The sequence below is a fragment of the Nanorana parkeri genome, unplaced genomic scaffold, assembly GCF_000935625.1.
Source record: "Nanorana parkeri isolate BGI_ZX_2015 unplaced genomic scaffold, ASM93562v1 scaffold218, whole genome shotgun sequence".
In the NCBI taxonomy this organism is placed as follows: domain Eukaryota; kingdom Metazoa; phylum Chordata; class Amphibia; order Anura; family Dicroglossidae; genus Nanorana; species Nanorana parkeri.
The window spans coordinates 101,133-126,918 of record NW_017306486.1 but is presented as its reverse complement, the minus strand read 5'-3'; the positions used below and the strand labels follow the sequence as shown (position 1 = coordinate 126,918).

The window sequence follows — 25,786 nt, the reverse complement described above, 5'->3', positions numbered from 1 at the left end:
ATAAATTGAAATACCAATTACTAGCCAGGTTTTCTCATCCAACTAATACTCTATTAGATGAAGGGGCTCAAATTCCAACAGACACACTTTAAAATTTTGTGGAGAACCTTCCCAGAAAAGTGGATGCTGTTATATCCGCAAAGGGTAGACAAATCGCCATACTATTGCCCATAGTATTGAAATGGAATGTTCAAAAAGCTCATATAGGTTTCCATGCTATAACCATTGGTGAAAAGCACATCTATGTTAAATTGCTAATCTGCTGGTTCATAGGCAAGCTTAGACAAATTTCTACCATGCTGAAGTCAGAAAATATTATGAGGGGAATTTATCAAAACTGGAGCAGCTGGCATGGCACCCCCATGTGTTTATCTTAAATCACGTTGTATATAATTTTCCCATATTGCCTTGCCACCAGGCTGAGACATGCTTTCATGGTATACTTGGTTAGTATTGCATTCTATTGCTAGTAAATCTGTGATGTGCCACCTCTGTGCTTTGAAAGGATGTCTTGAGGGCAGATTGATCAGGGGGGAAAATATTGAAAGATCAGCGATAAGCATAATTAAAGCACAGTGGTACTGGAATGTGCATATTAAGATATGTGCCATCCCTATGTTGCTGAGCTGGGAACTTGGGACTCCCTGGTTTACAGAATTACAAGCTCTGGAAGAGAGAAGACCAGATTATTGAGCATTATAGGGGTTCATTGAGTAGGGGAGCAAGATGCAAAAGAAGCAATGCTGTGGTGACACCTTAACCTGATTAATAACCAGGTGTTTGACAAAAAGTACTTTAAATATTTTAAAAAATTATGGTCATCTAGTCACGCTACATTCATTGGGCTGATTAACCTTAGAAAGACTTTCCAAACAAGTTTGATAATACGCATATTGCAGGCATTGCAATAATTCGCTACTGCCTTGTATCACAGGTCAATATTGGACCATTAAGAAATTGTCTGATGCTGAACTCATGATGTAGGGCTTTAGACACATGACAGTTTATTACACTGGATTAACAACATCAAATTATTTATATGCAATTACAGGAAAAATGCTTCCCGCAGCCATAATACTGCTGTCAATATTTACTGTGATTAATATTTGTAAGCATCTAGCAATACAACATAGTGTACAAAGAGAAGCATGGACCAGAAAGAGACTGAGAAACTGGCATTTGTATAACCTAAATTGTCTTTTTATTCCAATTTAAGTTTAAAAAAAAAAATGCAGAACCTTCTATAAAATACTCTTCAGTTGGTGTTTTGAATGCCTGTGGTTGCCATATGATCATTTTACAGCCTTGTGGATTAGCTGCTCTCTCATTACACCAAAGTAAGTAAAACAGTTTTATTACTAGTTAGGTATACAAGATTTATGTTTTCATATAACAGTGAAATAGCAGTTTGGCTTTAAAGCAGGGTGAAGCATTTTAATCTAATCCGGCAATACACACAAGATGCACCATACTTCTTTTTGAGTTCAGGTAAATGTAAACCCAATCACTAAAATCACATATAGGCTTTAACATATGCTTCCAGGGGCCGGTGTCGTGCACCCCCCACCCAACCCCCAACGTCTTGCTATCTGGGCTCTGCTGCCCCTCCTGTGGTCCCAGGACTGGCCTCATGGGTGTCGGCGGGAAGTGGGAAGAAGCCTCTCGAACATGCATTTGCTGATCTCCTCCCCACTGAATGGGACCAGAGGCGATGCTGAGTGCATCACTTCTGGTCTGTTAGCTGTCATTGCTTGACTATAGAAGCCGGAGAAGGAGCTATTGGAGCGCAATCTGTGCTCCAATAGCTTCTTTGAAGTGGAAAGGTGACACTAGGGTTCTACTAGACCCCTAGTGTCACCTTAAAAAGTACCTGTCATAACTAGTATGCTATCACATAGGGGGCTTGTATACAGTACATTTTCAATATCAATACAACTTCAACATACATCTTGCAGAAAAAATATACAAAATCTCAATTGCTGAACCATAGACTGCCTGCACTCTAACGATTCTTTTATAGCATTCCTTAGGGTGGGTTTCCTGATGGTGACAGCAATGGATTAAGCCAATGTAATAACATGGACATAATCCACTGGTGTTGCCATCAGGAAACCCACTCTAAGAAATACCATGAAAGCATCACTACAGAGCATGTATGTAGACAATAAGCGGCTACAAAGAAGTTGTAGGAGATCAGAAGCACTGAGATGCAACAAAAGATGAAAATAGGTAAAGACAAACATTATATTAAAATATGGAGTTGTTCATACACAGTGCTTAAAGTGACACTAAACTCAGGAGTTAAATCTTAAAAACGCATCCAAGTTCATTAACCAATAACAAAGAATATTATTTGTGTATCTGTAGATCCTCAAATCATCCTCAATTCATCCCCTCACAGCTACCTCCTCATGTATCACTTGCCCCTCCCTTTTAGACTGTAAGCCCTCATGGGCAGGGCCCTCCTTACCATCTTGTCTTGAATGGTATTGTGATTGTAATGTCTTCCTTATATTGTAAACCGCTGCGCAAACTGTTGGCGCTATATAAATCCTGTATACGGTAATAATAATAATAATCTCTGAATTGGTACTGACACTGTCCTTCCTTCTGGAGGGTGGCTTGTTTTGTTCCCCATGGTCTCTGTTTCTGCTGTAAAGTAGCCACCGCTCCAAGCTCGCTCCTGTAGTGGACTACGATCTCAATACAAATTAGTAAACTAAAGGGCTTATTCACTAAGCTGCTGAAGGCAACCAAGTGAATAATCGCTCCAAAGTAAAGTAAGCCAAGTTCACCTCAAGTGAAGTAAGCTATTCACTTCAGCCCTGTAAGGCTGTTTTCAGCTGTGTATCGGCTGGCTTCGGATCCCTTTGGTGAAGTGAAGAACACGTTTGCTTCAGCCGATCCAACAGCAGGAGCGTACAGAATATTTAAAAAAGCCATGTAAACAGACTAAAAACACAAAAATCATCATGGGGTCCCCCTCCCAAATCATACCAGACCTTTTAGGTCTGGTAGGAATATTAGGAGAGACCCCCCAAGTTAAAAATGTAAAAATATGCGCGGGGTTCCCCACAAAAGTAATACCAGGCCATTTAGGGGAAACCTCACTGACCAAAAATTGAAACAACTTAGGGTCCCTGCCTAAAATTCCAAATCAGACCCTTAATCTGGCCACTCCCCTGGAAGGGACGGAAAGGGAGGGACAAAAGGAAAAGCACCTTCTCCCCATGGGGATGAATTGGTGCCAATCGGTCATCTTTATTGACCCATGGATTACAACGTTGGATCCTTTTTTTTTTTCTCTCTAATTAATCCCTTAAGGACAAAGGCCTTTTTTAAATTTTTTGCACCCATGCTATAATCCACATTTTAGGCCTGACAATTACTTAAAGCCCCTAAATATTATATATTTTCTGAAAGCCAAGACAATTTATAGAATAAATTGGTGGCAGTTGCACATTTTTATGTTGCTTGACATTAGTGCAACTTATTATCAAACCCCAAAATTTAGTGAAAAAATGCACTTAAGTTAAATTTAGTATCCCAAAATACTATATAAAACCATTTTTTTCTAAAATATAAAAGATGAGGTTACAACGAGTAAATAGATACCCAACATGTCCAGGTTTAACATTGTTTGCATCTGTGAAACTGCGACTGAATTCAGTACCCCAAAAAGTTCACAGACAATGCTTTAAAAGCCCCTACATTGCTGTGCCACCTTTTTGCAATTGTACAATTTTTACATGCTATGCTTTATCTCGTATTGTCTTTTTTCTGTTTGTTTCTCTTTTTTTTTTTTTTTTATGACGTCTGACATGAGCATGATCTTTGGTGATCTTTTGTTATGCTTTGGCATTTGATAATTGATGGAACTCATAAAATATTTTTTTTTTAAAAGCCCCTACAGGCCATCAGTTTAGAAATGCATGTAAATACTGGCCCTAGAATTATTGCTCTCTTACTCTGGCGAGTGCGGCGATACCGAACATGTGTAGCGCAATCGTTGTTTTTTTGTATATAGACGCATCCGATGTGTGTTTACACGCATGCTTGCAGGGGGACTTTAAACATTTTTTACTATTGTTACATTAAATTTATTTTATATTATTTTTAAAACTTTTTTTTAACTTTAATTGATATCACATAGGGGGGCTTACAAGCCCCCCATGTGATAGCATATTGGCAGTGACAGCTCACGTTCACCGATCTCCTCCCCAGCTTCCCACCAACACCCAAGAAGCTGGTACCGGGCCTGTAGGAGGGGCAGCGGAGCCCGGGAAACACGGTGGTGGTGTCGGGCAGTGGCCCATTTATCGTATCTACTGTAAAGATGGCCACCGGCTCTACAAAGCTGAACAGACTCCCGGCGGATTTTAGTCTGTTTAACCCCTTCAGACTTCATGAGGGGATTATCCCGTCATGGGTGGTGAAGAGGTTAAAGGACTGGTCAAAAAGTTTTCGTGTTTTTTGTTCATTTAAATACATTTTTGGGTACAAGTACCCCTTACTCATTCACAAGGGGAGGGCAGCAGCTTGGTGCCCCTTTATTAGAGGGGTACCCCGATGCAAATAAGCCCCCCTGCCCACGGACCCCTGCAACGACCGGGCCAGGGTTGTGGGGAAGAGACCCGTGTCCCTATCGCCATGGGGACAAGGTGCCCCCGACAAAGCACCCTTAGCGTTTCAGCAGAACGTTCTCCCTGCCCCAGCTGTGTCTTCGGCTCAGCCAAGCCGAAGCTTATGCGTTCGGCTCGGCTGAGTGCTTCAGCTGCCTTCGGCTGCTGTACGGGCTATTGCAAATAGCCTGTACAGCATCCCTTCAGTTTGGGTGAACCGAAGGCTTCCCGCAGCCAAAGTGAGCCGAAGGTTCAGCTTAATCCTTCGGCTTTCTACTTAATAACCCTGTAAATGTGAGATTGTAGTCTATGACAGGAGCAAGCTTGGAATGGTGACTACTTTACAACACACACAGGGACCATGGAGAACAAAAGTAGCCAGTAACACTTAAAGTGTCACTTTAAGCAAACTAGTTTTTATTTAGTTAATGCTTACATATACTTTAAGGGCTAAGTTTACATTTATAGGGTAAAGTTAATTGTTAAGGGTTGAAGTACTATAATGAAATGGAGGAGATAAATATGTGGCAGAATAAGAGATCACTACTACCCTTAAATGTCTGCCTAAACTGATCTAATTTTATAGAGAATTCTATGCACCTCACACCCTTTAAAATGCCTCAATTATATAATAAATACATTTCATCTACCTGTGCACATTGATTTTATAGGGAAAAGTAATTAAATGTTTAACATGATCCTTTTTACCCACAGACCTGAAAAAGTATATCTATAGTAAAAAAAATAAAAAATAAAGGAGAAATGACTGCTGGGAAGATTTCTCAGTTTATAAGGGTCTAATATAAACGACAAGTCTCCAAACTACCCAAACAGCTTGCCTGGTATAATTGTGGGGGGAGGTACATGGGGGATAGCAATATATTACTGGGCTGGCTAGCTGAATGTTGATTACCTTTAAAAGAAATTTCCTGATAGAGTTAAGCTGGCCATACACTGAAAGATTTCCATAAAAACATCCATGTGAACAAACTCATCAGAACATGAAGGGGGTTATTGTCTAAAGAGCCAAAGGATCCAGCCATAGCTTCGGCTGATCCTTCGGCTCACTTCGGCTGCCTCTGCCCTTTGGTTCTGTCGAACCGAAGGGCTTCTGTACTCCTTCACTTTTTTTTGTCATTATGGTCAAAATCGATCATTAGTTTGTCCCCATTAACTAGTAGAGAATCGAACTAACGTTCTGAAAATTATTTTTTTCAAACTAAATTCTACTGGTGTATGGCCAGGTTTAAATAGTTCTGCAATTATTTGTCTGTATGGATCCCACGGAAAAATTAAAAAGTTCATTACAATTGCTGAAGCTTTCAGGATAATGCAGGAAAAAGCAATAAGAGAGGGATAATAAGAGGCAAATTGAAAACCGAGAGAATGTTACAGTAAATACATTATCACTAATAATATTTCTCCTCCCTCTGGTGTATTCCGGACATAGAGTCTCATCTCACTAACAATGCCCATTAAGTGTCAGTTTCTGCAAATGAACTGTCGGAACAGCTGAATGGGTGTAAATGGGTTTGAAAGCAAAGTGGATAATATCTGAATAACTAAGAACATAAAATCCTACAATATTTATAGGTTTGGCTGAATATGGTAACTAGTAGAGATTAGTTCACGCGGAACATATTTTGCAGCCAGCTCACACGTGTCTTTCTCCCAATATAGATGACTTCATAGCTCTGAGATTTGCCATCCCAGTGGCCGCAGGTATCTCTGGAGAACACTGACAATGCATTCATGTTCTGCATCTTCTATTTTTTTGCGTTGTCAGTCTGTGTTTGGACTCAGATGTGCACTGCTGCAAAATGTCTCGAACACTCAAAACTGAACTCCACGCTAAAATCAAAAGGTACAAATTTAAGAACATTTCTGGGTAAAAAATGTTCTTACCTCTTGCAGTGGGGCCCAAAGCTGCACAAGGGTCCTTTGAAACTTAGGGGCCAATTTATGCCAGATGTGGGTGTGGCAGGTACTGGGACCCTCTCCTGGTGTCTGAATACTGCACAATTCATGACAGGTGAAACTTTATGATGTCCCAACCATGTTTCTGGGTTGTTACCTCCAAATGGTGATGTACAGTGTGTATCTCCTTCTGAAAACTGAAACATGCACACTGCTGCTCCCATTTAGTTTTGACACTATTTGGACTGGAAGTGTGGGGGGAATTTGGCTGTCTGACCCAATTAGCATATTATGAACCACGAGAGAATTCAAGGTTTTATGATCTATCTACCTGGGCAGTAAAATGGTTCTACTCACAGGGCCATTTTGGTGGTCTTCCACTGGGTTGGAACAAGGTGTAACAACGCCAGAGGTGCTTACAAAGGTCACCTTTTATTCCCATGGTTTGAATCTTAAAAGATAGTTGATATAGAAAATCAAGCACCCTTGGCAGTCTTATAATTTGTCCAAATAGCTGTCACTTTTGTTGCAGAGTGGTCACCACATTATAGTGGGGAAAATGATAAATAAAATGAGAAAAGTATTATATTAATAATAAATATAACTTTAATTCTAATAAACATTTTCTTTATATTACCATTTCAGCACAACTAGCTGAGTCTTGAAAAAAATAAGATTTTGTTTGGGGGGGTAGGGTGAATATTCATGGTTCCTGGTCACATGATCACTGTGATAATAAATTAAAACTTAGCAGCACCAATTACCTGCTTTCCTTTCTCATGGAGTTATCTGTAAGTGAAGAAATCAGTCATGTTTTACAATGTGTCAAGCAGTGTGCTCTATATTTAAAAAAAAAAGGATATTTACATAGACCGGAGAGAAGAGACAAATGCATGGATAGAGAGCTAAAAGGTAGTTTGTAGAGTTTAGTCCTGTCTGATAAAATAGCTCACATGCATGTATTGGCCCTATTTGACTAAATTATTTATGTTATATGTCTAGGTGAATATGGAATAGTGGAGATATATTGATACTTTTCTTATGTGCAGCTTAGTTTGGGCTGTGGGCCAAACATCATCTTTACTGCCTTTGCTCAAATCACAGTAACTGACCCCTTCTGAAGCTTAAGCTCAGCTTGTATCATAGCACCTCTCACATTTGCCGAACATGGAATTAAATTGTTATTTTACCCTCAATGAATCTAACACCTTTCCACTGCACGATCTTCTACTGGTTGTAATTAAGTCATTATTTCAGCACAACTAAGCTGCAGATGTTTTGTGATGAAGTCTAGCTCTCTGTTGTTGAGGTCGGCCAGAGCCAAAGCTAGCTCCTTTTGAGCGCGGAACAGAAAATTGTGCCCCCCTACAGGTCAGTGACATCACCCAATGCTGTGCACATGTGATGTCATGTGATGTCAGGCATCCAGCCTCCAGCATGTGGAGGTATTTTTAAAAAAAATTGTATTATAATTTTTCTATCATAATGTTTTTTTTACTCTTGGGGGGGGCAGTGCTTTTGGGGAAATATCAGGGGTCTAAACAGATCCCTGAGATTTCCCTTTTGAAATAGAAAAAGTAATTGAGGACAGAGTCCTCATCCTCTTTTTCTGCAGCCTCTATTCTAAATGAATGGCAAGCACTGGCAAGTACAGAGGCTTGTGGCATCGGGTGCCCGCACAGGCACACTGCCGCAGGTTGTAGAGCTTGATACTTCTCTGGGGTGGCTGCGCAGGCGAATTGACGGGTGTTGGAGGTCTCTGTGAGTTGGACATTTTCCTGGGGGCGGGGGGAGAGCAGCGGGGATCCAAGAAAAAGCTGTAGGCTGTGTGTCAGGAAGCCCGTGTGAAGGTAATTGCGCACACGCATGGCATGGCCCACAGTGCATTCACCATTGTGCAGGCACGCGGGTATGTGCACTTCCGACGTATTGTGGCACCAAACAGGCTATTTAAGCCCAGCATCTCCATGCCTCCAGTGCCTCACTCGCCCTGCCCTTCCTACGGCCCTAAGGTGGGCAGAAAAAATGCTGGTCAGTGTGATGTCTACTTCACCATTTAGCAACCAGGACCAGCTGTGATCACACAGAAGTGGTACACAAAAACAAACACTGCCTTCCATTTTCTCCAAAGTAAGGGAATGGTCTGTTCCTCCCCAGACTGTCTCAAACTATGCTCAGATTGGATCAGGTGGGTGCTGCAAATGAAAATGAAAGTTGCAAACAGTGTAAGATAACCGAGCACTTTCTAGATAATTCTATTTCTCCCTCTACTAATTCAAGAACAGATTATTGTGTATTATAATATATGTGGCCATGAAATGGAAACCAGGGAAAGGTGATGTGAATTGATTGAGGCAAGGTAAGATAAACTTTCTGTAACTATCCTTTTATGCAGTTTGGATTAGGTTTGGAATAGGGAATGGTTAGAAACCCTATTAGGTTTTTTTTTGGCTGAGAAGGTGGAAAAAAGCACATGCTCACTGTCCCCCTTTCCTGGCCAGGCAGGCTGCATTTCTGGATAATGATCTGGTATGGATTTTGTATATATATTGTACAAGTGCGCACAGTAGCATATCTAGGGTATGGTAGGCAGGGCACATGCCCTGGGCACCACATTAGGTGGGTGCCGCACCACTCAGGGACAGGACAGTGCTCTTCCCTTCCCCTTTTAGTTAGACTTTGCCCCATTGAGCCCTAACTTAAGCGTGGACCCACAGTGACAGTGCTGCTGATCACTGCTGCCACATGTAAACAAAGAGCCAGAGCAGAGGAGGCTACACCACTTACACTGGGCACTAACTGATAGCATCATCTAATGCAGAGCCTGGCAGATGAAGTGATGTAAGTATCTCTCTGCCACGACTGCTTGTTTACAAGTGACAGCTGAGCTGTCTGACACTGCAATCACTGCAGGTCCACGCTGATGGGAGGACTGAATGGGGCACACCTTACCATAAAAAGCAAACACCTCTTCTCATCCCTGCTACCAGGGGACTGATCGACTTTGTTGCCACAACAATCCATGTGAATCCACACTGATGTAGGTCTGAAAGGGGCACAATATAACTAAAGAGGCACACACCTCTTCTCAACATTGGGACCCTGACCGGGGGACCAATTGGCTAGCCTGTCACTGCAATCAATCGCGGGTCTACGCTAATGGAGGTCTGAAGGGGGCCACAATCATTCTATTAAGGTAATATCTTTGCTAGTACTCTCCATTTGCCATGCTGTATGTACCCTATTTTGCACCTCCTCTTCCCTATACCACACAAACTCATTTCATATGTCTATTCTATATGTATTCTATACACCTAGTTGTGCATATTATATTTCACACTGCCTCATTCTGTACACTGTGCTGTACATTCCGTATACAATATGCCCATGGTACGCAATGTCATGTGCAGGTTTAAGGCATTTACCAAGCATGTTATTTAAAAGAATTGTGTATTACCATAAGTTTAAAAAAACCTCCCCACTAAACGGAGTTTAAAAAAAAAAAAAGTTTGGCATTGGTTCATGTCCCTCATGGTAGTGCCCAGCTACCCATGCCCTTTTTTAACAGTAGCTTGCAAACTGGCCTTACAAAAGGCCAGAAAAAATTTACAAGTTTCAGCTCCAATAGCCTTCAATGAAGTTCAACTTACAATTGTACCTTCCCGATTTCCTTCCAATCCATTGCGTTACGACCTCGAAAAATGAATAGGTGTCAATGGAGGTAGTTCACACTGGTTCCATTGTGTTACGTTGCACTGAAAAAAGTAGTGATGTTCTTGCTCTGAAAACCTTATTTTTCAGAGCAATGCAACAGAATGGTGCTAATGCGAACAACCCCCATTCACACCCATTCATTTTTTGGTGCCCTTACATAAGCATCTGTTGAAAAATGGATTGCAACGCAACAGATCCGGGGTGATTGGGCCCTCAGTGAACGTTTAGCTAAGCGAACTTTACTTATAGATAACTGCTATAGCTAAACCTATTAGTAGCTTACTGATTGTTTTCACTTGGTGCTAAATGAATTGCTCATTAAAGATCAATTTCTGGTCCATAGAGCTTATGTGCACATGACCTGGAATGGCAATCACTGTCTGTGATTCCAGTAATATTAATTAAAATCCTTTAAGGAAAAAATAGGTATTAGTATATGGCTGAACAAGATTTCTTTCCTTAACTTTCCAGGTGTTATGGAAAAGTGCCTTTGTGTTTTGCACAAAGTGGGGTTACAAGAATCTGTTTTCAGATTCAACTTACATGGGCCATCTGCTGGTCCATAGTTGATGAAGAAAACTCCAATGGCCATAAGTACACATGTCCTCCATGTTAGCTTGCGCAGAAGCTGGAACCGATGGACTCCCTTTTTCATCAAAGAGCTGAATGCCAGAGCCACGGATGTGCCAATGATGAAGACAAACCTGGGGGAAAAAATAATTGTATACATATCTGTAAAACACATATTTTATGGCAGGGCAGATATATTAAACTGTTTGTACTGTAATAAAAGAATGCAGTATTTGAAAAAAGAACCCTAATATCAGGTAACTTTCACAACCTAACGTTTTTACATTATTATTCCACCTTGCTTCAGGAATCTTTTCTAGCCTATACTCACATTGTTACTGTTCTGCTTAGTTCTGTCTACCTAGTAAAAGTGAACAAAATGCCTTCTACCATACCACAAATTGTTCTCTTTGTGTACACAGCTTTCCGTGTTTCTTGTCAGTGCTAATAGACACTTTGTAGAGAACCAGGCATAACTAAAAGGCTTCAAGAAGCATTCCAGATGTGTTTAGTGGTAAGAGGTCAATGAGCAGTGACACCTGCATACAGCATAGAGTAGTGAACACAGCCTCTTGCTGACTGAGGAAGGCACATTAAAGTGACACTAAACTCAGGAGATAAAACTTAAAAGTCATTCAAGTACAGTGGCGTAACAATCACCATAGCGACCTAGGCAGCTGCTATGGGGCCCGGGGCACAGGGGGGCCCGGCCAGGACATTCCTGATGCTCTACGGGCTGCCTGAGTTGCTTTGGCATCTCAGGCTGCTGGCTGTCACTGGTGGCTGTGAAGAGAAATGTGCCACTGTTCAGATCACTGACAGTGATCTGTGCAGCGGCGCATTCCTCTCCACAGCCGCTACTGAGTCAGTGAGAGCCAGCAGCGACTGTGGAGCAGGCTGGACCCAGCAGTGGAGGATCACCTGAGGGTGACCCTGCAGAGCCCACCTTAGAGAGTATATGGTGGGCTCTGCAGGGTCACCCTCAGGTGGGCTGCGTGGGATCTGAATTGGGCTCTGCAAGGGGTGTAACTAGAGATCAAAGGGACCCCATACAAAATTTGTGGATCACTCGACTGTAGATCATCAAATCATCTCTAAATTCATGCTGACACTGCCCTTTCTTCTGGAGGGTGGCTACTTTTGTTCTTTGTTCTTTGTTGTTTTGTACTTTTGCTCCAAGCTCTCTCCCGGGATGGACTATAATCTTATATTTAGTTTACTAATTTGTATTCAGATTGTAGCCCATCAAGGAAGTGAGCTTGGAGTGGTGGCTTCTTTACAACACACACACAGGGACCATGGGGAACAAAAGTAGCCACCCTCCAGAAGGAAGGACAGTGTCAGTGAAAATTTGTGGCGGAAGCCAAAAATTCAAAATGTGTCCAGTCGATACTGAAACCGAAAATTTCAGCTGAAATGTTTTGGCTGCCAGTAATTCGGTGCATCCCTATTTAAAAGTCATTATTAGTATTTTTAAAGTGTATGTCAAGGTGAAATTTAAAAAATGCAGTACATGTCTGCAATGCATGCATATTTATCCCTTTAAAGACCCTATTGATGTGTCTGAAGTGCACTCAGCTTTTTAGCCCTGGTTGTGGGCTGGCAACACACAACATTTTTGTGGACTAAGTAGTGTCAGCCCTGCCCAGTGTCTTTTGCAAAACTACTCAGCCATTCCCACTTTAAGATCTCTACCATATACAGTAAGGCCTAATAGTTCTCCAGTCCAAGATAAAAACTAAGAGAATTCTTTGAGATACCACAGGAAGTTTGCAGAGACCACAGGGCAGACCTGAATTCCTGACATGCTCAACAGGTATTTTTGCACTTATCAAGTAGATATAAAATGTTTCTAATAGTATATTTGCCAGAACAAAAAAATAACAGAAGCTCATTGGTAGGTTTTATATACACATCTGCAGCAATTATGAAAATATTCCCTGGTCATCTTGCCATTAATGTCCTTTTTCAGGCACGTCCTTCTATTCCTTCTATTCCATCTGTGGGCAGCACAGTGGCGTAGTGGTTAGTGCTGCTGCCTTGCAGCACTGGGGGCCCCTGGTTCAAATTGTAGCCGGATCACTAATTTGCATGTTCTCCCTGGGCTTGCATGGGTTTCCACACTCCAAAAACATGCTAGTAGGGTCATTGGCTCCTGTCCAAATTTGCCCTCTATGTATGCATGTGAGATAGGGACCTTAGAATGTGCATGTAAAGCACTGTGTAAATTGTCAGTACTATATCAATACCTGTAACAAATAGGGTATCAAAGCTCTATCAGTGTCACTCAGTTGTATTCCTGTATTGCCAATGGAGACTACAAGTGGCCATGTTGACACTCTACAGAGGCACAGTCTACTCTTGTCACCACGGGGAAACCCACCCTGAGAAATGGCACAAAGCCACCCTGGAGTGCATATATGTAGACAGGAAGTGGCAGCAAAGAGGCTTGGGGAGATCAGCAGCACTGAGATACAACAAAGGATGGTACAAAGGCGAAAATAAGTATTATTAAAAAACAATGGGAGTTATTTATGATAGTGGTGAATCATAAACATCTACATAAATACAATACCTCAAATGTCCCATGTGGTAATTTTTATGCTCCAGGTATAGCATTTTCTTGTAATGAAAAGAATAAATGCTGGGCCCGTCTAGCCCCTGGAGAATGTGGAGCTTTATATATTTAATGTCATTTTACCCTTGCTACAGTCACATTACAGTGGATTATGGGACGCAACAAAGGCAGAGAGAGAGAGAAGAAAACAATTGTATGCATCATCTAGGACAAATCCATATCATGAACATATCTGTACTAAGTACATTGCATGCCAGAAGATGTTAAATGCCTCTAAATAACATAGATGTAAGCAACTTTCTAAACTGGCAGCCCTGTCCCTATAATGTGTGTCTGGATGTTAATGGATTGTAAAGTGGGTAATAATTTTCCTACCGACCCATTCAATCAACGGCAATCACATTATTGACTTAATGCTGTTTATTGTATAACCGCAATCACACAGAGAGGGCTCATCTCTTGTGTCATATTTGCTAGTGGTCATTAAGGGGAAAGATGAAAGCTCTGCATTTTTGGCATTCCTCTGATCTAGGCTTCTAGCCCCCTCCACCATCCAATAGGCTGGCAGGCTTCCCATCTCCATTTGAAAGCAGAGTCCTGGGCTCTCAAGGGGTTTGGCAATGTCCATTGACTGAGTGAGGGCTCATTTACAGTGCACAACCACAGACTGACTTGTGCTCTGGAAGTTGATTTCCCTTGGTGGCCATGCATATCTACAAGTAATAGAAGTTACAACATCTATGAAGCATTTAATGGAAGCCACTATGTACAGGTAGGAATAATTATTTTGCTGCTTAAATGAATCAAATCTGAATTCGTTCAGTAAGGTCTAAATATAAAATCTGGACTAGAAAGATATGAGTTGATAAAACTGATATTTCATTTCTAGAAAAGACCTCATTCATAACTGAGCCAGCTATAACACAAACGCACATTCCAGTCACGCTCTTCTATAACTTAGGTTAGGATGCCTTCTGTATTTTGGCATTTTATCAGCGTCTGATGTAAGGTTTTCTTTATTTCCTCAAATCAATGCAGAAAGTGGAGGTGCCAGACTAATTTGCCTGTCAGCGCTATGTTGGAGCTCATGCAGTATTTTGGATACCTGGTCTTGGCCACCCTTATACTCTTCCCTCATGGCTTAAATAAGGAATCATTTAACGTGGCACTAAACACAGGAGTTAAATCCTAAAAATGCATTCATGTACCTTAACTATTAACAAAAATCTTATTTGTTTATTACCAAGCTGTAGATCATCAAATCATCTTTGAATTCATTCCAACACCGTCCATCCTTCTGGAGGGTGGCTACTCTTGTTCCCCATAGTCCCTGTTTATGTTACAAAGTACCCACCACTCCAAGCTCACTCCCGTGATGAACTACAATCTCAATACAAGTTAGCAAACTGAATGTGAGATTGTAGTCCATCATGGGAGGGAGCTTGGAGCTGTGGCTACTTTACTATACAGACAGGGATCATGGGGAACAAACGTAGCCACCCTCCAGAGAGGAGGACAGTGTCAGCATGAATTCAGAGATGATTTGAGGATCTACAGCTGAGTGATACACAAATAAGATACAATTTGTTATTAGTTAGGGTACCTGAATGCATTTTTAAGATTTATCACCTGAGTTTAGTATCACTTTAAAGAGGAACCCCTGCCTTTGCTCTACTCACCCCACTATCACCCCCAAACCTAGTAAATATTTTTTAAATACAATAAAAAGCTATGGATTCTCTTTCAGGAGCCATTTTACTGGGCAATGGTGAATACCGATTGGCCTGCACCCAAAGCCAATGTGGTTATTTTTAGGTTGCCAATTGTCTACTTATTTTCATAAAAATTATGTTGTCCCAGGTGAACATCTACCTTAACCTGCTATCCCCAAACATGAAATATCTTCAGTTAGCTGTGGAACTCCTAAAGATACCATATACAGGCCTGCTATAATTTAATGTAAGTTTATTTTCCCTGATAGTGTACCTGTGGCATCTTGAATCATCATAAAGTAGGTATTTCCGTGTATACTGGACCAGGAACCTTCAAATGTTATGAGCTGAATGCAACAGAATCTTCAAAGACTAATTCAACCACAGCTTACATAGTTGGACATAGTTCCCCATGCCTATTTACTGGCCACTAAATGTAGCAGGCACCTCAGTGTACAATAGGGCTTAGGGTGTGGCAGGAGAGGGCAGGACAAAGAACAACCATGTCAGCTCTGTGTGCAGTTTGCATAACCGAGTGCATTGGGTTTAAAGTAGGGATGCTTTGAAATTAAATTTTTAGACCAAAACTAAAAAAAAAAAAGATTGTCAGGCCGAAACCGAAAATGACTTTTTTTCCCAAGCTTTTTTGAATGTTTTACATTATTTTTAATATTTGATTTTGATTATTTTTTAATTATTTTACTTTACTATCAGGGGCTTTTGGGAAATATCAGGTGTTACTTGTTTCCTTTTAAAATAGAAAAAGAGATTGAAGACACAGAGTCCTAATTCTCTTTTTTTTCTGCAGCCCCTGTTATGAATGAACAGGAAGTGTCTATACTGACTGCACCTGTCCATTCATAAATTGAGAAGATAGTATCAGTTACTATGTCCACAATCATAAATTAACAGGAAGCGATGTAGAGCACTTCCTATTCATTCATAACTGGGGACACAGTAAGCGTACTATTTCCTCAGGTATTTGCAAACATTCAGTGATCACTTCTGATCGCTGATATTTCAGTGTATTCCTAGTTTAAAGGCTTCCATCTCTGGAAATAAAATGATGACCTGGTGGTGTCTGTCAGGGCTGGTGCACACCTAGGCGACACCCAACCGCATGGCAATCGTGCACGATTCCTTGCGGATTGCCGCGCAGTCAGGAGTCGCCCAGGTTTGCACATCAATTGTGCACGATGCCACCCAGGTGTGCACCGATCGCGCTGTGGGTGCCATTATTTTCCAATGGCCCCCCAGTTGCGCCGGGCGGATTGCATGGTTTCCCGCCACGATTCCTCCCGTGCTTCTGAACACGAAAAACAGCCACGTGTCGTGTATCACAGAAAAAAGGTACGCAGTGGGGTGTCGCCTAGGTGTGCACCGGCCCTTGTACTTGCCCAAAGCAGGTTCAATTGTGTGTTCTAAATAATGAATTAAAGCTGCATGCCAAGTATATATGACAAACCAATTTGGGTTTTAATAAAAAAATTATAGACAAATTTAAATAAATCTGAATTTAAGCCTTTTGAAATTCCCTTTACAGCAGGATTAAGACTGGGAAAGAGGGGCAGCAGTAGGAGCCAATTGGGTGTACTGCATTCACATGTGATAAAAGGTAACATGCGCAGACAGGTGAAAATAGCAATGCGAGCAGTCATCTTCAGGCTGCTCCTGCTCCTTATTGTCCAATCACAATCTGGTTCAAAGAAGTGACCTAGCTGTTTTGCTTAACTGCAGTAGGGAAAGGACAGGTCAGCAAGCAGATTGTGCTGTCTGGAAGAACTGGATGTACAGAAATACAGTGAAGCTATACTGTATATTTCAATAGTGTATAGTACTGAGCTGTTACCTTGGAATTCAGCTTTAACAAGCCAGCAAACCATGACTACTCCCTTATCTGCGGATGGAACATATCACCCCTAGACTAATAATGAAAATGATGATGGCAGGAAGTAATAATATCCTTTTCCACACAGTCAGTGCATAATTACAGTATGGCTATAGGATATGTTCTTCTTAGGAAATAACTCTTTTTTTTATATAGAAAAAACTGCATAAAATCAGACTCTCTTTACAGTGCAGACATCCACTAAACATAGAGTTTAGAAATATCCCAACAGGCTGCTTACCATGGCATCACCAAATCTGCTATTGTCAGACCTGCAACAAACAAATGTCAGACTGGCTTTTAGAACATTTTACACAATGTAGGCACTGGGAAAGGCAAGAACAGTAAGTAGAGTGATTTCATATATATAAAAAAAAACACACTAATAGTTTCAAATATATGGTACTTGAAAATATCCACACATTTATGTAAGCTGTAACAAATATTTGAATACCCCTTCATTTTATTCTAAAGACAAACACTATGAGCTATATTTTTAAGCAGTAAACTATCAGTTTTGCCAAACGCATCAGATTTGCCACATTCATTAATTACACATTTATACTTGTCTCACCCTACTGAGCCACATCTACTGTCCATCACCTAACTTCTCAATCCCATTCTCTGGTTGGATATCCATATCAGTAGCATTCATTGTATATTTAACACAGACAATGTTACATCCGTCAGAACCAATCACTTTGATACATTTACTGTTTATAAATGGTGAAACAAGAATTGTATCAATGATTCACGACTGATGGAGACTTCCCAAGCTTTTGAACCCCTTTCACATTTTGCTGCACTTTAGCCTATAATCCTCATCTGCACAGAATAATATTTGAGTTATCTACGAGCCTGTTAGCATGCTGTTCATACAGAAATACATGCAACAATCATTCTCATATATTATACTGTGACTAACTGTTCTGCCACCAGGTGGTTGTATTAGGTATAATGCTTGTGATGTTATTTCTGGTTATGATCTAATTTCCTATCTCTCGATGTTCCTTTAGTTTCCAATAAAAACAAGAAGGGCTCAGTCATGTGTCAAGCACCATCTTGAATGGTAGGCGTCATATCTGCTGAATCTGTCTATCAAGCCAGCATTCTAAGTCAAGAAAGTAAACACTGTTCCTGGTTGATGACTGAACAAGGGTGGCGCCATTGTTATGGAGAGAAAATCAGATGAAGTACTTTGATCTCCATGAGAGGTAATAAATACTTGCAAGTGCTACATTTAAGGCTGTCCCTATAATGAGCCAGCCTGAGGTGGTTGCATCTCAATGGGTCAAGTGGGGGTTGGCAGGGGCTGCTGCCCCTTTTCCGGCCAGAGCGTCACAGGTTGCTAAGAGCTCTTAGCAACCTGTGATGCTCTGGCCGGCATCCTGCCCAGCTCACTAACGTCCATGGTTGCCAGGAGCTGAGTGGGACACTCTGGCTGGTATTTTGCCCAGCAATTTGGCAACCACTGATGTCAGTGTGCTGGCTGGGATACCATGCACTATGATCCCACAAGTATGTGCACCACAAGCCAACACTGACCCTCCACCCCTGGGTATGCACCAAGAGCAACAAATCCGCTCCCCCTACCCCAAAAGTGCATAATGAAAACCCCCCTTCCCAGCCTCAACAAGATGTCTAGGAACGCCCCTGTGAACACTACTTAGCATGTGTGCACATAACTTAAAAATACTGCTGATACCTGTCCACTTTAAAGAAACACTGTTACCCAGTGTTGGATGGTGTTGAATGCCAGAGGGAGCTGTGACTTCACTGACTCAGTCATGTGACAGTGCTCAGCAATTGGCTGCTAGACCTGTGAACCCTCACATGAGCACAGTGACACTGTATCTTTAAGGGTTCATTTTAGGGGTATGCTATGTTTTTCAGGTCAGGGGGTAAAGTGTTATTGTCAGTCTAAGGGTTAGGATAAGTTTAGAAATAAGAGCATGCAGGGCTTTTTTTCCCACTTTTTCAGTTATAAAAAATCTTTGCCAAACACTAAAGCTGTGATTTCTGTTTACTAGTACAGTGTCATGTTTGATACTGCTCACATTATATCAGTGTAAGTCAGAGATCTGGCAATGCTCTCTAGTTGGCTTTTACCACAATTGCTTTCCTTGCAGTCATCCAGCAAAGATTATGACTGCACTACCTGACATTCAGAAACCCACTAGGGACAGGACTATAAATCTGTATATGAATTATCTTTATGATCATTTGCAACAGCCATTATATTTAACGGGACGTTTATCCTGAAAAAATGACAATGACCCAATTATAACCCCCTGAATTTGTGTCACGCTAGATCAGGGGTAGGCAACCTCGTCACTCCAGCTGTTTTGGAACTATATATCCCATGAGTTATCGCAAGACCCTGACAGCCTGAGGCATGACTCCCAATGATAGGATTTGCAGTTTCACCACAGCTGGAGCGCCGAGGTTGCCTACCCCTGCTTTAGATAGTAATATTTGAAAGAATCTGTACATAGTGATCCATTGAGAAGAGTTGGAGAATATAAATGGTCATCCAGCCTCGAGCACTACAGGTAAGAAAAAATAGCAAGAACTATTATATTCATGAAATGATGTGCAGAACTGAAAACTGAGACTGATATACAGTATACTTTTCTAAAAAACTTTGATCACTGACCTCACCAGCTTGGTTAGAGGAATGCAAGGGTTAAACAAATAAATTTTAGATCAAGCAAATAATGGCCCTCAGTGCAGCAAGAAAATACATTTAGCAATCTCAAGCTTATTTCAGGATCAATATAGTCCTGCTGATTTGTCGAAGTGGCTTTTATGAAGTTAAGACACAGAGTTCATTGTTAAATACCCCTACCTACTAAGTTGATGGTGGTCCATATTAATTCCTTTTCTTTTATGGATCAATAAGGAGATTACTGATTTGCTTAAAAGGTTCTTAGTTGTGGGGGCTGTGATGCTGTTTTTTTATGGGACATCTTGCTTACCGTTCCAAGGAGCGTGCTGGAAGAACCAATATCCGCCTCCTCCATAGTTGCAAAACACCATTAGAGTCAGAGAGAAGCTGGACAAGAATGAAACAATATTAAAGCAACTATTCAGACAAAGCATTGAATCAGTATAAATGTATTGTTTAATAGATTCAATATAAGAAGTCTCAACACCTGAGTTACATATGATAGTCCACCCATGGAATTAGAGGGTGGCCAGATAAACAACGTTGCTTGTGGAGGGGTTGTGGAAAGAGATAAGTGCTGTTGGCAGACACTAATGATGCCACTTATCTCAGAGAGGAAAATAGTGATGGGGCAAGTTTTCTAAACTGTCTAATCAATGTCCCTCCTCTTTATTGTAGCTAGCCAAAATGGGGGGTTGGGTGCTCTCCATAGACATGAGATCATACTGTATATCCTTCTACATAAGTTCAGTTCTCCTGTTTCCTTATATCTGTGCCAAAGCTTGGGTTATACTTGCAGTGTGAGTTGCATATCCCTGCTTCCTCCTTGTATCCGGTAACTCTAAAGAAGTCAAGTCATATGTGGGCGATGCATAATGAAAGACCTGTCATTAAAGGAGAACTATGAGGTGAGTGCTTTTCACTCACCTCATAGTTCTAGCCGACCTGTGACAATGAGACTGTCACAGGTCAGTTCAGTAGATCAGGAGGTGAGCGAACACATGCCGGTGTTCGCTCACTTCTCGATCTTGTCACGGCTCTATGCCGTGACAGGGGAGGGGATGGATTCACCCCTCCCTGCTCCGATCCGCCAGCGCTGACTGGTGGAACGGACGGGGGAGGGGGCGGGTACAGCTGGCTCTGCCTCTAGATAGGCAGAGCCAGCTGTCACTCACGCAGCTGGGCGGATCTCGACATCGATGTTGGGATCCGCTGCGGCGTCTCAGTATACCACGAATTGTAGCTCGCGGTATACTGAGCTTAGGGTGACGGGAGGACGCTAGTTTGTGTCCTCCCGTTACCCTAAGGAGAACTATGGGGAAAACCCGTGACCCCATAGTTCTCCTTTAAGACAGAAAATATAACTGCCAAAGTCTATAATCACTAAATTACAGACCACACTATAAGCTTATCCTGCTGGTCCTGGACACAAAGCTGGAAATGAGAATAAATCTTTCCAACATTTGGGGAAATCCCCTGTTAGTCAATTGTCACTATAACTGGAAGATTCGCCCTCTTCAAATGTTACGGTGAAAATTGTAAAATTTTGACCTTTCTACCATTTCCTGTCCTGGTATCCATCATCACCAGGACACATTGAGGTGGTGATTTTCCCCAGCTGGGATACACACAGTAATAAAAACCTTGTATACAGTGAAAACGTCGAACTAAAGGGATTGGTCCAAATATAAATGCTGCCAGAAAACTTTACTTAGCTTGTAATATTTTGTAACTATGATGTCTTCACCACAGACTTCTACATTTTACAGACATAATGACACACTGGACAGAAGCTTACAATGGTTGTAAATGATCACTTTGCACTGCCCAGGAGGTGTGGCCACTATGCATAGTAATGAATTGGGGGGAGTTTTCCCACAGAAGCACATGCACAAGAAGCAAAGCATTGTGGGAGAAGTAGTTTCCACGCCTACATTGTAGTTCTAACTGAGCACAACATCCTGAACTCTAGTCACAGCACAAGGAGGCCATTTTCACACAAGAGGACTGAGAAAACAACTAAAAAAAGTAAGTATTTGTGCTTCTATCCAGGATCATCATATACTAGCATCATCTACTCTATGTGTGCATTGCTGGCATATGTTTTTTTTAAATGCTCCCTGCAAAGGTGGAAATGTCCTTTAAGGCCCTCAAATGGCTTGTGTCATAGCCTATCATGGTGTGCAGCACCATGGCAACTGCAATCCAAATAAAGGCTAAGATGGCACCTTCCTTAACTGTAAAGGATAAGAGAGTGTAGCTCAATTTCAAAAGCTGGTGCCGCATAAATCCAATAATAATACAAACCAGACAGCTTGCCCATAATAGATTGAGATGAAAGATTTACTGAAGTCCCATACCAGTAAAAAAATACTCTGATGTTTTGAGGGCACAACGGGACCCTTTATCAAGGTAACAAACAGAGATAGGAGGAGGAGGCAGTCATGCCTTCAAAACATTGGTGTATATTCCATGCTGATCGGGGAATTCAGTAAATATTTCACCAGGATCTATTATTGGTGTGCTGCCTGTTTTGGTTTATTATCAGCAAAAAAACAAAAAAGGTTCTAACCCTTCCACATTCCATCATAACAAAAAAAACATTCTGGCTAGATATACACTTTGCTGAAAAATGTCCCATCTGTGAACTGTTTTGATGCAGTGGTTTGGCCATTTATACATATGCGACCATGTTTGGTGGGTCTCATATTTTCACTCTAGAACTGATTGTCATCCACACTTTTATATTGCCATCAATCATACACTCTGTAACTTTCCTATGCACTCTGCCTACCAATTTGCTGATATTGTTTGGTCCGGGTATTTAAAATAAATATTAAATACAGATTGCAAAGGAAACAATTTCTAAGCAATTTTCAATAAGTGTGCTTCTATCTCTTAATACTATAAAGCATCTAAGACATCATAAAGCCAACTGAAAGTACTTCATGATACAAGATCCATAAGATACCAAGATGACTACATTTCCACAATATCACCATTACACCATTACATAAGCATCTTACCGGTCTGCAGCAGAAGGGTTAACTAGAGGAGAAGTGCACAAATGGAAGAGAACAAATCAAGATTTCATTTTCTAATTATTTTCTGTCATAAAACAATCCACTTCCCCCAATGAGCTTTGAAAAGCTGCTGTACATAATGAAATGGATTCTGGATTTACAGCAGTCTCTGCAAAATTCTTATTCCTTTGCCTGGTTGCTGTAATTACGTTACAATCAGTTTCTTTTGTACTTTTCACATCTGAGTGCCGGTTTTTCATAAAAATGTTTGGTCACTTTAATGGGAATCTTGTTATAATGTATCCATGAATACAATTCAACGACTGCATCCTTTATTCGTACAGGAGTCACTGTCAGCACTACTGATACGCAGAGCAGGCCCAGTAATAATGACCAAAGTCCTTAACTGGTTAAATGATCAAGAGGTGAAAAATGTGCCACATGGGGGCCTAATGATCCAAAAAACAGCAGTCATGGAGAACAGGTCAAAGACAGCAGGGGAGAGGAGAAGAAACCATAGGGAGCATATCATGGGGGTAGGTTAGGTAGGGGAACATTTTATAGAAGGAGCAGAGTGAATGCATAAAAGTCATATATAAAAGTCCAACTGTGTGAAGTAGAGGTGTGGTTTCTTTTGCATCAGTCAGTCCACACTAAGTGGAAAAGACGAGGGGCTTAGCACTTAGCTACTTTGACTTCAGCATCTAAAAGAAAACCTGTAATGAGAAAGAATAGAAGATACCATTGCTAACCTGTCCTGAAAATACTAGTTTAGTGGCTGTCATACTAATCCGATTGCTTTAGTTCTTTCCAATAGGCATGGGCTGGATGTTCATGAGTTCGACTCGAACATTGGCAGTTCGTGTGTTTGGCGAACACACAAATTGTCAGGGTCGTTCGGCGGGCTATTCATCCGCCGAGCGCCCCGCAAGGCACTATGCCTTGTGAGCCCTGATTGGCTAAAGCCTTGCACCTAGCCACAGGTCAGGTGCAAGACTTTGCCCAACCAGGGCCCAGTACTCTGTAAGAGCCAAAAGACAAAGACAACCAGATAATAAGCATTTTTACAAGGAGGTCAATTTCAAAAGGATTTCAACCAGCTTTCATTGCTGCCCTCTTCTTCTGATGATGATATTTCCTTGGCTGCAATAATTATCCAGTGGCTTCAGTCAGGGGCGTAACTAGCAATTACAGGGCCCTATAGCAAAATTTTGTTTGCCGACCCCCCCCCAAAGAGCAGATCACTCTGCCGCTCACTGCTGCAGAGCCGGTCATAGACTCTGCACAGCCCACCAAAGACCCAGCAAATGCAAGAGACCCTGAAGAGCCCACCTGAAACCCCACAAAGCCCACCTGAGAGTGACCCTGCAGTGCCCACCATAGACCCCGCAGAGCCCACTCGAAACCCCGCAGAGCCCACCATAGACCCTGCAGAGCCCACCTGAGATTCTGCACATACCAGAGACCCTGCATAGCCTATCAGAGACCCCACACAGTCCACCTGAGAGTGACCCTGCAGAGCCCACCATAGACACTGCAGAGCCCACTTGAGACCCTGCAGAGCCCACCTGAGACCCTGTACAGTCCACTATAGACCCCACAGCGCCCCCCCTGAGAAACCTGCAGAGCCCTCCTGAGAACCTGCACATACCAGAGTCACTGCACAGCTCTCCTGAGACCCCACACAGCCCACTTGAGAGTGACCCTGCAGAGCCCACTTCAGACCCAGCAGAGCCCTTCTGAGACCCTGCAGAGCTCACCATAGACCCCTCAGTGCCCACCTGAGACCCCACACATACCAGGGACCCTGCACAACCCACTTGAGAGTGACCCTGCAGAGCCCATCATATACTTCCTATGGTGGGCTCCGAAGGGTCCCAGGTGGGCTGGTCGGGGTCCCTTTCTCTGCACACTGCGCTCCTCTTACCTGTCAGCCCCAAGCCACCTGCTGATGGGCCCTGGCCTCCTCTACCTCCGCGCCCCGGCCTTCTCAGCCACCTCCACTGCCATTGCCGCTCCCTGGCCTCCTCCTCCACTGCCGCTGCCACCAGGCCCCAGCCTCCTCCACCTCAGCTGCTGGGCCCCAGCCTCCTGACTTGGCCCCCCTCTGCCCCAGGCCCCATAACGACCGTGAGGGTCACTATGGTGATAGTTACGCCACTGTCTTCAGTACTTTCTAAAACCCTGACCTGGAACAAGTATGCAGACTTGGAGTTCTGATTGCCCTCTGATTTTACTGATGTGTATATATTTTCTAGATCAGTAAGAGACAGGTAACTGGCATTTTAGGTCAACAATGTCAATCTATGCATTATTCTCAGTACAGGCTTCCCTCAATGAAAATGTAGGTAAAGCTAAACTCCAAGCAAACAGCTGAATATGCAAGTGAAATACATAGAAAGGGAGCTATTTTACCTGTCCAAATAATTTGGTTTTCTGTTAATCCAGTTTTTAGAATTATGCAGCTGTCTGGCAGGGCAGAAGACCTGGTTTTCTCTGCTACAGTTAGGTAATACTTACAGGTCTTGTCCCTCCCCCAGAATGTGACTTGACAGTTGAAGGAGAAGCACGACACTTATTAGCTTGTGTCTATGTTACTCTGCTCTCTCCGGCTATGCATTTAACAAAATACATTTAATTGTATTAATGAATACATAGCTGCATTCATTTGTGTCTTTTATACTTGCCTGTTTAGTTTTAACAGTTGTTCTCAGGCATGTAATTCCACTACAAGAGCTAGAGACAAGCACAGAGGATTTATGCAGTGGTGCTTACATGACAGTAGATAAAGAGAGAGCAAGGTCACTACAGGACTAGCCGGAGGCATCAATAACTTAGGAATAAGGAACAGAGGGTGCAAGAGTAAAGGATGAAGAAAATAACAGAGAGAAACAGAGTGTGCACAGAAAAGGTACTCTCTCTCTCTCTGTTATTTTCTTCATTCTTTACTCTTGCACCCTCAAGAGAGAAAAGGAGAGCAGAGCTGGCACAAAGGAGGGAGATACTGATGACATGTTGGGGTGAAGGGAAAGAAGAGACATTGGAGAGAAATAGCAGAGAGTTTGCAAAAGAGGAGAACAGTGATGGTAAGATG

The 25,786-nt window shown here is 42.0% G+C and overlaps 1 protein-coding gene across 1 annotated transcript in view; it reads right to left on the bottom strand.

Annotated features, from left to right (window-relative positions):
• LOC108786592 (heparan-alpha-glucosaminide N-acetyltransferase-like) overlaps positions 1-24,702 on the bottom strand; it is a 176,828-nt gene extending 152,126 nt beyond the window's left edge. Inside the window, exons 1-4 of the mRNA XM_018555915.1 lie at positions 24,665-24,702; positions 19,980-20,056; positions 17,243-17,273; positions 10,793-10,957 (exon numbers count right to left, since the gene is read on the bottom strand). Of these exons, the coding sequence (XP_018411417.1) occupies positions 10,793-10,957; positions 17,243-17,273; positions 19,980-20,056; positions 24,665-24,702 (311 nt within the window). The remainder of the gene's footprint in view (positions 1-10,792; positions 10,958-17,242; positions 17,274-19,979; positions 20,057-24,664) is intronic.
• Between the last annotated feature and the right edge of the window lie 1,084 nt (positions 24,703-25,786).